The sequence below is a fragment of the Pseudonaja textilis genome, chromosome Z, assembly GCF_049901715.1.
Source record: "Pseudonaja textilis isolate UNSWEBS1 chromosome Z, rPseTex1.2, whole genome shotgun sequence".
NCBI lineage: Eukaryota > Metazoa > Chordata > Lepidosauria > Squamata > Elapidae > Pseudonaja > Pseudonaja textilis.
The window spans coordinates 38,817,016-38,833,903 of NC_142008.1; the positions used below are offsets into that span (position 1 = coordinate 38,817,016).

Below are 16,888 nucleotides of genomic sequence, written 5' to 3' on the forward strand. Positions count from 1 at the left end.
TACAGTATATGGTAGAATACTAAGAATATAATAAACTCTATATTTATTGAATTGAAATAATGTTACATTAAAAGTAAGGAAATGGAACAAATAGATAATTTATATAACTTAAAAGACTGAGCTAGTTCTATAGTTTTAACTGAACATCACACAGAGACTCTCTATGAGTGAAATGGGCAGGTTCTAAATGTGACAAATAAAGAAAGAAAATAAAACAAAATATAGGTATACTTTTAGTTTCTACATGTCACCTGTATATTCATTATTCAATTTTTTAAAATTTGATTAGTACGGTTTAATTTTGGATTGTAATTTTACATAGGTTGGTTATATTATATATATATATGCATATGTATCATACAGATACTCAAATAGAAGCTAATGTAAGCAATTATTTCGGGTGGAAAGTTTTAATCTTAAAAAAAAAAGATTCACATTCTTAAATAAGGTTAGAATGACTTCATCTGATATAATACCCAGAAATCTCCCCCACCCAACACAAAAGGAAAAAGGAAAGGAAGAAAATATCATTTATTAACTCACTGCTGTTCAGAGTAAAACATTATATGTTTAGTTGTTTGGAGACAGAGGTTATTAGAAGTGTTCAAACTACGGCCTGAAGTGAATTTCATGTTGGGAAATAATTATGATACTCTCAAGATTTTGGTATTGTGTCCACTTGATTTTAAAAGTCAGCTCATAGAAATTTTAAGACAAAACATTAATATTTTACGTTATACACAGGTCACTCTTTCAACACTATGCTGGAAAATTAAGCTTGATTGTATATTACTTTTGTGCAACAGTTGTAATTAGAATAAAATTTGGATGAATATCAGTGCTCAGATGTTGGGAGAAATGGGCACTCTGGAATGTTTGTGGAGTTTCTGATATGGTGACTCAACATTTTAAAGTTTTGCACTGGATAAGGAATTAGAAGAATTGGAAAGAATCCAACTACAGTTATCTTATCAGCTGCAGTAACTTGAGAAATGCTGAAATGCACACTACTTTCAAACAGGGTCAGCAATCTTTTCAGGCATTGTATAATTTCATATGATGCTGTAAATGTTAAAGCATAAGCATTAAAAAGTCTCTTTTTTTTCATTTTAAGAAACCGAGGTCTTATCAGGTTGCGTGTTTGTTTGTTTTTGCCTGATAATTCATAAGAGAGAGAAAAACATATGGCAGTCTCATAGCATTTTGGTCATTTTAAGACAGCAATCTAGAGAGGATATGCTACCAATAAGCAGCATATTTCTTTTCCTTACAGTTCTACTGTTAGAAACGTAACAACCAATTCTTTGCTTCCATGTATATAAAATAATTCTTTGTTGGTAAGTTGTGGCATTTGGGGCTTTTTAGTTTATACAGAAGGACTATGGGATTACAGGATTGTAATATAAATACACAGTTATACCTAGAATGAAGAACATTTACACACACACACACACACACACACACACACACACACACACACACGTATATTTGTGCCTCAGTATTCTGTACCGTGATTAGGCAGTCACAACAAGGATTGGGATTATAACTTCCAAAATTCTTAGCCTTTGGCCAGCTTGCTGTGGGAATTCTAGGAACTCTATTCACCTTTCACTTGGGTATTCCCCACTGCAAAAAAAAACCTATTATATCAGTATTTGTAAGTTTCCTGGCTATTGTTTAAAATGGTGGATTTTTGGTCAAATATATCATGGTACTCCTAAAGAATCCAAGAGTATATAAAGATCTGATATTTTAAATCTGTCCAATTCTTGTACACCATTCCAACTGACAAATAGATAGCTCAGTGCAGCAAGATTTGCTAAGTTCAAATGTAAAAAGGGTATAATGAAGATTGTTTAAAACAAATCAACTGAAAGCAACAAATTGCATTTAAGAATATTGCTAAATATATTGTAACAGAATTTATTGAGATTTACTTGCTGTAGAACTTAATCCAATTGTTGAGTTTGAAATTTATCAGGATTAATCTTATAAAAAACAGAGAAATCCTAAAGGCCAGTGGTGGGATTCAAAAAAATTTACTACCAGTTCTGTGGGCGTGGCTTGATGGGCATGGCAGGAGAAGGATACTGTAATATCTCCAGTCAGAGGTGGTATTTGCCGCTTCTCCAAACTACTCAAAATTTCTGCTACCGATTCTCCAGAACTGGTCAGAACCTGCTGAATAGTTTGCTACAGACTATTACCTAGCACAACATTCCTATGAAAGAATTATGTAGGCTATTTACTAGTTCATGCTTACAGTTCATTTAAATTTCAATCCTACACTGACTAAGACCTACTGAAATTAAGGCAATCCTATAGTGGCTGAATAGATCTAAATAGAAGTTTCTTTGGTATTTTTGAGGGAGGCAAAGTCCATGGTGTTCCAGAAGAAGAAATAACGATACTGTCAGGAGCATCAAAAATTCTGGGTGATGCTAAAATACTCTACCTTGTATGGTGTTTTACTTCATTTCTGAAGATTTTAGGCTTCATGTTCTATCTAAAGGCCTTGAAGTGGAGCCAGCTGATATTGTGTTAGTATAAATGCATGGCAAGTTACCAAAAAGCTTTGAGAATCCCATTGTTAGTGGGAGTAACTTTCCTATGAAAAGAAGTATTACTTAATCTATTATAGAGGTCCATTCTACTAAGAGCAACATCTGATGACTTAAAACTTTGTTTCCTTTGCAGCAAACATTAGCCTAAACTGTCCACAACAACCTGTTCATATAGTTTCCTGCCAGAGGCCGGAAGTCAGGCCTGTTTCCTTTCCACATGCTACAACAGGAAGGGCACAGTGAAGAAATTTCCTGAACATACTCCTCATCCACCCTTTCTCTGACAGCAGTGGAAGAATGATGTGGAGCAAGTATGACGAAAAAGATAACCTCAGGTTCATTCTTTCAGGACACAGTGACAAAGCACACCAGGCATTCAGCTGATGTCTGAGATTTGGAGGTGTTTCGATAAGAAATAAGTGTTGGGTTTCCAAATTCAGAAGTCAGCCAAGTACCTAAATGGCAATTCCAGCAAAGCAAATATTAGTATGCCCTTAACAAAAGCTGTCCTGTTCTAAGGTACCTGATCCAGTTCCTCAACTCCCTTCTTTAGTGTGGATTAACACCAGGGCAACTTGGCAACACAAATGAAAGAAAGCAATGACTTTTTTCCCCACTACAATTCTTGGGTAGGGCCTTCTAAATTTTCATACCACCATCACCTTTCCTTCTGCAGTCATTGGACCCTGGCATTTCTTCATTTCCTTTCTGCAGTATAATCATATGCAATGAAGATATGCATGGCCAACATTTAAGCAGGCTGCAGATCAATTAGTGGTCTTAAGTTTATCTGATTTTTATCAAAGAAGACAGAGCTGTGGGTCGATTGTCAGAGCCTGTGTCAAGATGACCTTTTCAGAGATGTCTACATTGTTGGTCCCCTGGGCAACTTGTTGTCCCCCGTTAGACTCTGAATGACAGAAGTCTGTTCTGCTCAAGCACAAAGTATACACAGATGTCTATATTACATTCTTATAGGTTTGACAGCAACTGCATGTTGTATCTATAAACTGTCCTTTAGCAGTGACACATCCTCAATGATGATAAGCTAATTTATGCAGTTAAATCTCTTTTGTGAAGAAATGAAAGCTAATTGAGTCATTACAAAGTAATTCAGAAAGGAATACCTTGTATAAATAGGCTTACTTTGTAAATCCTTCTCAAGCAATTTTCATGCATCCTAAATGGGGCTATTCAGATTCTGCCCTCCACCAAATCCCACTCAGCTTTAGTACCATAGGAGAATAGTTAAGCTTCTGGAATTTCAAATATCTTTATTTATGCTAAGAAGTATAACAAGTTTTCAAAAACAAATATAAACACCACATCCAACGCACCTGAAATACTGCTTACAGTGTCTTGGCTTTGTTTCTTTGATTCTTCACTCTTTCCTGGCATTTCAGCTACTGTTGCTTCTTCTTCTGCAGATACAATACATTCAACAAAAAAGTTAGCTTAAAGAACTTTAGTCCTAGATCATTCAGAAAAGATCAAGACAATAATTCATTTGTGCACACTTTATCTCTCAGAGACTTCAGAACATGTTAAAGGCTTAAACTGTGCTAAACACTCACACTCCCTTAATTACAAACATCAACATTTTGAATAAAAAACGTCCATTGCATATTTACAACTATTTATTTCTCTAAACAAAAAGTAGATTCTAATTGCCAACAGGTCAGCCTTCCCAAATCTGGTCTCCCAGAGATGGTATTAGATTTTCACTGTGGAGTTGAGTTCAACATATTAGAAGTTTCCAGTAGTTCTTTTCAGTTTGAATGTGCTTATAATCGATATATGTTAAGGTTATTTTTAATACAGCATTCTCCTGAAGCCAAAATTTTATTTCAGTTTACCTACTTACATGGTGATAACCACTAGCACTTTAAGACAATGCTTCCCAAGGCATTTTGCTTCCTAAAGCAGAGTTCAAAGTTTGACCCAGTTTCATGGCCATCCCAATCAGAGTAATTTCTGAATAACCACTCTCTTATTCATTGAAATAGTGCATGAACCAGGTCACTTCAATTTACCTCCTGGCAGAACTACCTCTGCATCAAACTGACATACTTGCAGCCTCCCTCCACCCCGCTTTTAAGTTATAAATATGTATGGAAAGCTTTATCATGTTTCAAATTGTATAATTAAATCAACACAAATTAATCTTCTATATCAAGAATGAAACACTAAAAGCTTTAGACCATGGCTATTCACATCAAGTGACTGCTCCTTTATCCATCTAGACCCAATACTGTTTTACTCCTACTGGGAGGCATGATCACACAATTTCCTTACATGGAATTGTGGCTATGCCTTATTTTACTTTTAGAACAGTTTGTGCATGATATACTGAAATACTTGGAAAAATTCCAACATCAGTTCTGAGAAAATTTGTGAACCGGCTGATTCTAACCACAAAATGCTGTTTTGTAGATTAGAACATCACAAACTATGCAATTATCAGGTTATTATAAACGTGGGGTTGTAAAATGGTCTGTAGGAATATTGTTGAGAGATAGAAAAGGGAAGAGCTGCAGCAAGGGCAACAGTCAGATAACAGCATCAATAATCATTACTTTCTTATCTGGACTATTTAGAAAGCCTGACAGATTGGTATACTTCAGAAGCAGTTCAGAGATCTATCAATTTATATAACCCTATGATTTTTACTGATTGTTATGAACAAGTTCTTGCTTATAATTAATAAAGAGCACACTATCACCAGCAAATATTGAGGATGATTTAATTATCACTACAATATTGCACCTAACTTCAATTCCTATAACTAACAGCCCATTCACAATTAAGATTCAGTTTCAGGAGTATTACTCGAGGAATAACCATGTCACAATTCTTGGACCATAACAATTCAGTCAGAGACTAGTAACATGACTGAGTATTGCAATTCAGACTGAATCGCTTTATCTAATCTAATTTGATCTGATTGCTTCTCTTAGCAACTAGCTGTGCTCTGACTAAGGCAGAGCAGATGGTTTGATGTCTATTTAAAAGAAAGCTAACATCAATAAGTAGTTTGTGATAATATTCAAAGTACAATCTGTGGCTGTGTGTGCTCACTTTACAATTCATTTAACTGCTGAGGTCAGCATGTTGAATCTAATGGGGAAATCCAGCTTGCAAAAGTCTGCAATGAAACTCCTTGGGTGGGCCACAGTATGTCTACCACCTTATAGCCTACCAGATGAGGATTTTGTACTGTATAGATAAAATAGCCCCTTTTCACACAAAGGAAAATGCTATGAAAATGCAGAATAGTACAATCATGTTATATGTTAATCAAGCACACTGACAAGATTTGAAAAATCTTTCTATCTTACTGTCAGAGCCACCAACTCTTCATTCGTTAGTCACATCTTATGAACATTCAGATCCTTTGATGTCCAGTGGGGAATCCACCGTTTCAATGGATATCACAGCGTTAAATAGTTTACACTTGATAAACACTATTTAATGTGCAGCATTCTGCAAAAGACCATTTTTGCTGCTAAAAATGTTGACAAACTATTTATTTGCGATATTCAAGCAATGGTGCCAGCTGTTCCTACCAATTTATTACTGTACAGTCTTGGCAAATGATAAACAATGCAATATTTAAGTTTAGTTGCACTTAATTAAGAAATCTGCTCTTTCAAAAACACTCTTCCACATAATTTAGTCTAGGCAACCCATCAACCATTAGTGGACATTATTCCAGATTCTCAAAGCCATATGTTATTTCATAGTTGTATACCCTGCCAGTTAAATATTTACTGCATATACAATTTTTAATTTTTATAATAGTTTTAGAATACATAATAATGTTTGTGCACGTCTGTCTGCTTGCATAAATAAAGAAGATAATTTTCTCATTCAAGTTTAGAAAATAATTACAGCAGCTTTTTTGACTTCTTAAATAAATTAATTATAAGATTAAACAATCCCGTATCATATTTCCTTTCTTTACTGCTTGAATAATTACATATGATTAAATACACTTCGAGGAATTTCTTTGGACACTCAAGAAGATACAAAGAGGTGAACACTTCACATTCAATAGATAAAACAATAAACATCAAATTAAACAGATATAAAAAATTTGTCGAAGTTTGGTTTCTGTGGTGAAATTCTGCAACAACACAAGTAATCTTTGCCTTACAAACCAATTTTTAACTAAGTCCTTCTATCTGCCTCTCATTCAAAGCTCTAGTCGTTATCATAAATATACCTACATTAGCCCTAATTAATAGCACATTAATAACAAGAAGCACTCTGTTGGGCTACATTAGTTAGAAGATGCTGTGTCACTGAACAATATTAATACTTCAGATAGCGAACTTGTGAGTTAATATATTCTACTCAATATTTCAACAACAGTAAACAAAAACAGCTCAACTATGCAGTAAAATTCATCAAAGCACCCAGATGGTTATAGGATTTTCATTATGTGGTTTCCATAGCAATCATATTGCAAATCTGGAAGCTTCTTGCAAATAAGCAGCTTGTGTTTACATGCTTTTCAGCTGCACCATGGAACTCTTCAATATGAGAAATGATTACTCCAATCACATAGAAAAATGACTGGAATATACAGTGATCAGTCACATTTTCTGTTGATATCTAAGACTAGTTTTTATGTGAAAACTAGTTGTTAATCACTTCATGCTCCTAGCAAAGGAACTTGTATTCTTTGAAAGCTGTGATCTCAACGTGTTAAATATGCAATACATGTTTCAACTGAATAGAATAGAATATTTTATTGGCCAAGTATGATTGGAGACACAAGGAATTTGTCTTTGTGTAAATACCCTCAGTATACATAAAGAAAAGGTACATTCATTAAGAATCAGGAATCATAATGTACAACACTTAATGATAGTCATAGGGTACAATCAACAATCAAATCATACTAGGAAACAGTCAAGTCGGAGGGGATGGGTGATAAGGAGTGGTGAGAAGATTAACAGTAACAGTAGTGTACACTTTGTAAATAGTTGAACAGCGTTGAGGGAATTATTTGTTTAGCAGAATGATGGCTTTCGGGAAAAAACTGTTCTTCTGTCTAGTTGTTCTGGGGTGCAGTGCTCTATAGCATCATTTTGAGGGAAGGAATTGAAACAGTTTATGTCCAGGATGTGAGGGGTCTGTAAATATTTTCACAGCCCCCTTTTTGACTCGTGCAGTAAACAGGTCCTCAATTGAAGGCAGGTGGGTAGTAATTGTTTTTTCTGCAGTCCTAATTATCCTCTGAAGTCTGTGTCTGTCCTGCTGGGTTGCAAAACAGTTATAGAGGTGCAGATGATAGACTCAATAATTCCTCTGTAGAACTGTATCAGCAGCACCTTGGGCAGTTTAAGGTTTCTGAGTTGGCACAGAAAGAACATTCTTTGTTGTGCTTTTTTGATGATGTTTTTGATGTTAGGTGTCCATTTTAGATCATGTGATATAGTAGAACCTAGAAATTTGAAGGTCTCTAAGAGGTGGTAGTATGGGAGGGTTTCTCCTAAAATCTACCACCATACCAACTGTACAAGTAAATTTACTGAATCACCTTTTAGACTCTACCGAAGTATTGTTGTGTACCTTTCCATGACCATCTAGAGAGGTAGGCAACAGCAACAATGTAGCAAACTGTACAGTATCTGGAGCACCAGACACAAGATAACCATCATAAACATTCTTGTTTTGAAAATTTATAGACCAGACACTTTAGGTAGATGATAGAGTCAGTATCCTGAATATTATAAAAGTTAGCAGTGTGTAACTAACTACCAGACCATCCCACTACCACAATGCAAGGTAAAATATTTAATTGATGCCATCTGTCATAGGGCTAATAATATCTGGGTGTATTTTAATATTATATTTGGGAAGGAGCTCATATCTGTTAGAAATAAAAACATTAGTTTTGACATCATTGCTTATATTTCTCTAGAGCTGAAGGCTATTTTTTTTCTGCAATTTTTTAAATATATCCCCATCCCCCAATTCTGTAAAAAAAAGACATTCTTCTGAGAGTTTCTACATATTTATTTATTTGTTAAATTTATTTGCCACCTATGTCACCATGAGGCTACTTGCCATTGACTGTTCCCAGAAGACTGCTAATATATAAAGGGGATCTGAATGATTCTGCTATGTAGAAATTTTGGACCACTTCTCCAGGCTGAATTACTTCAATTCAGTAACTGCTCATTTCAGACCTGCAGTAACATTTCTATAGAATTTAAATATGGAGTTTTGACTTGGTCGTGCAAAATATTGAATGTGTTATTTCCATTCAGCTTCATGTATGTTTGGAATCCGTTTTTGCTGTATGAACGTGTGCATTTCATCTTCAACTGATAAGTGCTATTTTTCTAAAGAATTTTTCCTAATATAATGCAAATTTCTACTATGTTTAATGATAGCAATTGTCAATGTCCTGAGCCACCAAACCATTCCCAAATTATAATATTTTCATGTTTGAAATCTGGTATGGAGGAAGCAGTGTTTTGTTTTATAGTATATATATAGTCTATATATTATACTATGAAATTCAGACTATAATAACCATAGTCTGAAAAGTTCTACTTTTAACTTATTGGTTCATAGAACATTCTCCCAGAATCTGGAGGGATATCCATGTATTCTTTGGTAAACTTGAAATGAGCAGTGACATTTTTTGTCTTAATGAGCCCTGGTTTTTTTAACCTAGCTAGCCTCCACATAATTCCTATTTTTACCACTGCTTTTCTGACAGGTGAATCATTAGCTTTGACTTTGACCAAGGAAAAAAGAATTTGCACATCCCCAGATGCTCTTCTGAGTTCTCTTATTTCCTTGATGGTTTTATCCTGCACTTTTGCAATGATTTTGACAGGACAGACAGGAAGATTTTATGGTCCCAAATCTCAAATTCAAGACTATCTCAGTCAACTGGAGAAATGATTCCATAATATTTTCCAGTTTGACAGGCATCAAAATAGTTTTAACATGGAAGTATTTAGAAACTGAGTTTTTAACTTACCTCTTTTTACACTCTATGCAGTAGAGTTCTACGCACCCCGACTACTTTCTAAATACATTTTCTGTCCAATGTTTATATGCATGCTTCTATTCAAAGATGACAAATTAATGCTGAGAATGACATTCTGACTACAGATAATTCTCAATTTACATCCACTTGTTTAGTGGCCCTCCAAATTTATAAACGCACTGAAAAAATGACTTATGACCATTTTTCATACTTATGACATTGCAGTCTTTCCTTATTCATGTTATCAAAATTCAGATACTTGGCAACTGACTCATATTTATGAAGAGTCATGAGGTCCCCTTTTGCAATCTTTTGACTGGCAAAGTCAACAGGGAAGCCTATTTTATCTAATAACCATGTTACTAATAAAATAACTGCAACGATTCCCTTAACAGTTGTGGCAAGAAAGGTTGTGAAATGGGGCAAAATTCACTTAACAATTATCTTGTTTAGCAACCAAAAATTTGGGTTCAATTGTGGTTGTAAGTGAAGGACTACCTGTATTCACTGGGTATGCCATAGTCAGACAAAACAGAGCAAGCTAATGTAAATATGTGGAACTTCCATTCTGGATAATATAAAACTTTTGAAAAAGATGCCAACATTTTTTTTAATGTCAGCAATTAATTTATGGTAGAAAAATACACCCTTTGTCTTACACATGCATATGGAGAAATGGAGAGATATCATTTTGTTGAATTTGTAAAGACTATTAACTGCCTTAAATGCATAAGGCATATACAAAAAGCCACATTCTTAAGGATTGCTCCCTCTGTTTCTCTCCCCACACCCCTCTCTGTATCTCTTCCTCTCATCTTTGGGATATATAGAGGTTCAGGAAACATTACATTTCTAGATAATTGACACTGCTCCTCCCTTCAGAAATCTACAAAATTTTCATGGATATCATAGGCAAGTAGAAGATATACTTAGTCTCAATTTGTTCTGGCCTTGGAGACTGCCATAGCTCCTAAAAAGCAATCAGAAGAACTCAGAATATAGTATTTCTGAGCATATATGTACTGACTTTCCCTGTATAATAATGTGGTACAACAAAGGTAAAGCAAAGTTAATTAAGCAAAGTCAAGAATAAGGTGACTGATGAAATAAGTCAATGAGGTATAAAGAAAGGGAAACCTGCATGTTAAATAAGGACAGTTCAGTAGTAAATAACCACCCTGGATTTTTTTAAAAGCTCTAATTCAGCAACAGATCAACTGAAATATAAAAGGTTTGTATTAATAAAAGAAATTATCTGGTTTCCTCAACAAAGAGTTGTCCATTGCTACCGAGAAAACTTTATTTCTTGTGAAGAGAACTATAGTATGCGCTGAGACAGAGATAAGGCTATCCCCTAAGGGTCTTGCAGAAAATGCAGCCGTTCAAAAACTTTACTATGTTTTGAATTAATGATAGGAACTAATGTAATTGTGGTATATAAGGGTTCAGAAAGGTTATTATATGTTTTGAGATTTCATTGATGCCATTCTTAGGCATGATGTAATTACACTTGTTAGCATCTGGTAGTTTTTATAACCCAAGAAAGGCAAAAATAAGGACATGTGCCCACAATATAATTGACCTAATACAAACTAAACTGAGGGAAAAACATTGATGAAGGCAATGCATAGCAGATAAGTATGATGGTGAATATTAATATTTCAAGAATGAATGTTTACAATTTCTCCTGACAATATTTTAAGCTTTGACATAAGATGGAAAAACTAAGTTGCAGATTTGACACTGCATACTATTCTCAAATAACTGTAATCTCAAATAACTCTCAATGAATTATGATTATTTGATTGTAGTGATGCCAGTAAGCAATTACTTTTGAAGAGTGGTTCCCAGAATTATTAATCTAAAGCAGTAGAAGATAGGTTTATGTCAGCAGAAATGAATGTAAAAGGATTTAGAATTTTGTTATATAATTTAAGCAGAGAATTTTTCACAATTTGAGGAGAACAAGCAGCTGCCTAGAGAAAACACATATAGTGCAACCATTTATATACACCTCAAGCAAAAGCTATATTCAACCTTTTTCATGCATCCTTATGACAAACACTCAATGAAACAGATGAGAAATAATAACTTTTCAACCTCTCCTGATTTTAAAAAGATTTAAATAAAAATCACATGTAAATATACTTGAAGTCATATAGTAGCCAAGGATACCAGAATATCAGAAACATTAAGCTAACCAAAATAAGACAGGTAAACACTAGCCAAATACTACAAACCTTGTGCTTCATCAACCTTTGGAACTAAGAGTAGGAAAAGTCAAGTCAAATAAGGCAGGAATTTTATCAGTTAAAGAAATTTCACAATGCTGCAGACAGAAGTATAAGAAAGATGGGAAGAGAGGAACAGAAAAGATATTGGGCAAAGATGTGAATAGATGTCACTGAATACATAGTGGAAATATATAACTGATCATTCCAATTACATGAGAATACTACACAACAAGTTGCTTAAGAGATTAGGAACCACACAGTATGTTTATATAAAAATTGCTTTACATGATTGTATCTCAACTCAATAACTGTTACAAACGCAGAAAAAGGACCTTTCATATATAGTTAGAAAATCAGAATTTCTGGCAAAACAGTAGGACACTCAATATTGGAAAAAATAAGTCCTAATTTTAAAGTTATTCCTGAAAATTAAGTTGCTCTTAGCTGACTTGTCAACAGGCAGCAACATAATGTGTTACTGTAATCTTTATATTGTCTCCTAAATTTTCAATAATTTGTGGGTTAAGAAATTTTCTTTCCTGAACCCTAATGAATTCATTTCATTTTTTTCTTTTTTTAAGAAAGCAGGAAAAAAACCCTTCAAGGTAACTGATTTCAGCAGAAGTTACTACAATAAAAAAAATGCCAAGCAATTTTTGGCATGAACCCACAGAACAATTTGGTTCCAGATTTTTTTCCTTTGGCTGCTTTAACCATTTTAAACAACTGTTTTTTAAAAAATTCTCTGTGCTAACATAACAGCAATAAGCAGTTTAAATAGACACACCATTTGTCATATAGGCATTCAGGGTCAATATAATTCGAAGTTGAAGCCAGACATTTTAAAGCATTATGTCCTGCTTTAATAAAATTATACTTTGCTTAGAATTACCCATTGCATATAAATTGATCAAATATTTATTTTATTTGCTTCTGCCTAACAAACAAAATATAAGTAGATTATAGAATGACCAAAAAATTGCAATCTCTCCATCCCACTTTAGTTTGTACCATCTAAGTTCTACATGACTTACAAACAGACAAGGGAATGTCTGTTTTACATCTCATTTTGAAGCACTACTCTTTAGCCCTGCTTTCAAAAACTGGAGTATATCTTTTGGCCATTTTTATATGTGTTAGGCCAAGATAGGCATCATGTTCTTTTTTTAGCAATGTTGTTCAACCTTGACAACTTTAAGAAGTGTAAACCTCAACTCAACTCCTGCTTGCAAAAAAAATCATTAATTTAAATCCGTATTTAGAATTTCTTTCAAAATAGTCACTGTGAGATTTTTAAGACACCAAATAAATAATCAAAAAGTTCAAAGAATTAGCTTAGGTGAGTGGTAGCAGAACTAATATGCTATTTTTCCAAAGATCAAGGCAAACCATGATCTTAGAGGAATTTTCCAATATTTTAAAAGTTGGTTTAACATTTCTGAACACAAGGGTAGAAATCAACATTACTCTTTTCATTCACATCTACAAAGATATGTACAAAAAGTTAGACCCCCAAAATCTAGACAAGACCTCACTAATATGTATGATATAACTAACATATATGATATAACATGAGAAAGCTTAAGAGGGGCCTTGAAAAGCTGCAGGCCTCAAGCTACTGAATCACAGCATATTGCTGCCTTAACTTAAAAGCATCTTTCTAATGATTTACTTAACTTTAGTTAAGTTACTAACTTTACAATTGCACCGATTCACCTAACTATGGAAAGAAAGGTTGTAAAATAGAGCTTAACATATGTCTCAGTTAGCAACTTAAATTTTAGGCTCAATTGGATTTCTTGTAGTGTCCTGGTAATGGAACATACGTATATACATATAAAAACAGAAGCAGAAAGACGTACTAATCCCCAAAGTGAAGGGGAAATGTCTTGCTTTCATATCTGGTAACTGAAGATTGCCAATTTCAGCTGAACAAGGGTACATAGCCTACTTGCATATACATAAGTGTACCTGTGCATACATAGCTGTCAAAAGATACAACCTTCAAAATCAGATCCAAAAAAATAATTAATAAAAATAGCACTAAATTTTCTGAAGACATTTTGGGAAAAAAGAAAAATTTGTTTCAGCCAATGACAAATAGGTACAAAATAAATAAGAAAATGTACAAACTTTCTTATATGAATATGGTTTTAAGAGTTATAGTACAAAAATACCTTTGTGTAAAATGGCAAGTGAACTGTTTTGGGAAAAACACAAAACTAATTATTAATATATTAAGTGGTTGAACATTGTCTAGTATCAAACAATGTTTCTAACTTACTTTTTAAAAACAGCATGGAATGAAATGTATGTGGGTTCAAATCATAAATTGCAATCAAGATTTCTTATTTAATAATAGAAATAAAATAGAAAGGGATGGAGGGAAGGGGAGGAGGGGAGGGGTGGGGAGAGGAGAGGAGAAGGAAGGAAAGGAAAGGAAAGGAAAGGAAAGGAAAGGAAAGGAAAGGAAAGGAAAGGAAAGGAAAGGAAAGGAAAAGAGAGGAAGTGGAGAGGAAGGCTGAACTGATCTGAAATATGCAAGCAGAATTTAGATGCAATATGTTTGGCTACTATAGTTATTCAAACCTCATACTGTGATGTTCCATGACTGCCGTTAAGGATGTTAACCTTGACTCTTATTTTGGAAGTATATATAATCCATCTGTGCTTAAATAGACAGAGATAGAATATGTTGCTCAGTAAATATTTCCAAAGAACTTTAAAACATATACATTTTGTAATTTCTGAGCTGGCTTATCAGAGATATTCTAATATAAATTATGGATCTATCACAGTAATATTGGGAGGACATTTTAGATGCTAGCTAACTATAAGTGCTGCACTTGGGAAGGGGAGGTTATTTTGAAGAACAAAGAGATACATAGAAGAGAGAAAGAGTCTCCAACCCTGAAAATATACCGTATGTTCAGTAGAGCTGAGATATTTTAAAAACTCACAGGATTTGTTATGGGCATATTCATGCTAAAGGCTGCTCCATCTGTCCAGCAATTTCTGATCTGGATGTGAACTGGTCATTAATAGATTTTACGAATTCTGCTCATACTCCTCTCCCCTCTTCTCCTTTTCCATGCTACTCTTCAAAAACATTTCCTCTGACACTATTTTCAAAGTAGCTTTGTTGTTTTTTTACGGTTCAATATCTATTATTAAATAAGAAAGAACTCTTTCTTTCTCTGTAGTTGTGTATTTCCCACCAAAATCTGCTCAAGAACATCTAATTGCCTGGAATAGGTTTTGAGGATGAGGATGCCTAGGAATTCCCTCATGACTATAAAGCATTCTACCATAAGGGAAAATTGACTGATTATCATTAACCATATATTGCAGTATAAAACTGAATTTTCTTTTAAAGTTCTAAAATACCTGACATTAAAAATAAACGTTGCACTCATCCTATGACTATGAAATGTTTCATATCTTCCAATACTGCACCTATTGAAATCTTTTCAGTAATTTGGATATTGGCTTTTGAGTACAGAATTCTCTCAAAGACCAGCATAATATAAGTCACACAAATACAATCATTTTATATTAACGTGGTAACCTTTCATTGGGGAAAACAATGTTCTGTACACTCTGTGTAGGAATGTTTTCTTTATCTTACTTCCTAATCACAAACTATGGTCATGGAAGACATCTGTTTTGTTTGCCGAGTTACTAGCGAAACATTAAACTGTGGATGCATGACGCATAACACCTTTGTGACCAACAAAATATATAAAGTGTAACAGCTGCCAGAAATGAAGTCAATAATGAAAAGATTATAACATAAGTAAAATTACTTTTGTTTCTCTAGCATAACAAGATTCTCTAACATGGATTTCTCATTCTTGCCTCAGCATCCAACATCTGTCACTTAACCATCTTATTATTATTATTTTTTTGCAAATCAATAATGTCAAAACTACTTTCATGTTGGCCGATTCAAAGCAGGAAAAAAATTGATCAGTATTAGTAATGAAATTACTTATTTTAACCCAAAGCAAAATTTGAGGAAATGTAATACTTAATACATGATAGATTGCTTCTTCTCATGACAAATTGCTTCAAAGTTAAACAGCACAATCCAAAATAATTTCTAATTTAACATATAAGAATCAGTGTTATAACAGAGAATATAAATTCTTCAGAAGATTTAAGGAGACCAAATCCCATTTAGCCAGTGCAACAAATGATGAGGGATCTTGAAAGCTTTGGGAGAACTGTAACTTCTGCACATAACTTTAAATCAAACACAAAACTGCACTACTTACTAAAATATCACCTGGTTTTATTAAAAATAATTTAAAAAATAATTTAAAAAAATAAGATTATTTTCCCTTTTATAATTCAAACAATATGAACATAAGACTAGTTTGCTCCCAAAGTTGCTTCAGTTTCTTTTACAGTGGTACCTTGGGCATTTGACTACTTTGAAAATCATCAAATTTGGTACTCAATGCATTTTGACAAAAAAAATTGTCCCAGTACTCATCGTTTGATATTCAGCTCACAAGCTACTACTTCTAAGTGTCAGCTGCCTTGTGACTCACTCTGTTATTCCTTGAGAAAAAATTGTACTCATCTCATTTGGTACTCATTGCACCTTCTGGAATGAATTAACAATGAGTACCAAGGTATATATTTGTTTTTACAACAGGCCAGGTGTATTAACAAAGCAGATCTGGTGCAGCAAAGAGAAGCTTAGGAATCAGTTCTCAGCAAATGAACCAGCAAATGTATGGAAAATCCTGAAAAATACCATTGGCCACATCCTGGACATCCACTGTTTTAGCTCTTCCTCTTAGGATGCCACTGCGGGGCACGGATGCCAAACAACTAGACACAAAGACAGTTTTTTCCATCATACTATCACTCTGCTAAACACCCAATTCCCACAGTCCTGTCTTACGTATACTTGCCTATGTAGTCTGGCTGTATTATTATTATCCTTCTCATATTTTCTACTACTTTCTCTTTTTAGTATAAATATTATGATTATTACTACATGTTATTTTGCAGGTAAATTGAGAGCTTTTGCACCAGAGACAATTTTTGTATCTCTAATCATA

The 16,888-nt window shown here is 33.9% G+C and overlaps 1 protein-coding gene across 4 annotated transcripts in view; it reads right to left on the bottom strand.

The window, feature by feature from the left end:
- SKAP2 (src kinase associated phosphoprotein 2) overlaps positions 1-16,888 on the bottom strand; it is a 117,779-nt gene that overhangs the window by 21,999 nt on the left and 78,892 nt on the right. For all 4 annotated transcript variants that reach the window (XM_087916902.1, XM_087916901.1, XM_087916900.1 and 1 more), the window contains exon 10: positions 3,902-3,985. In XM_087916902.1, the coding sequence (XP_087773028.1) occupies positions 3,902-3,985 (84 nt within the window). The remainder of the gene's footprint in view (positions 1-3,901; positions 3,986-16,888) is intronic.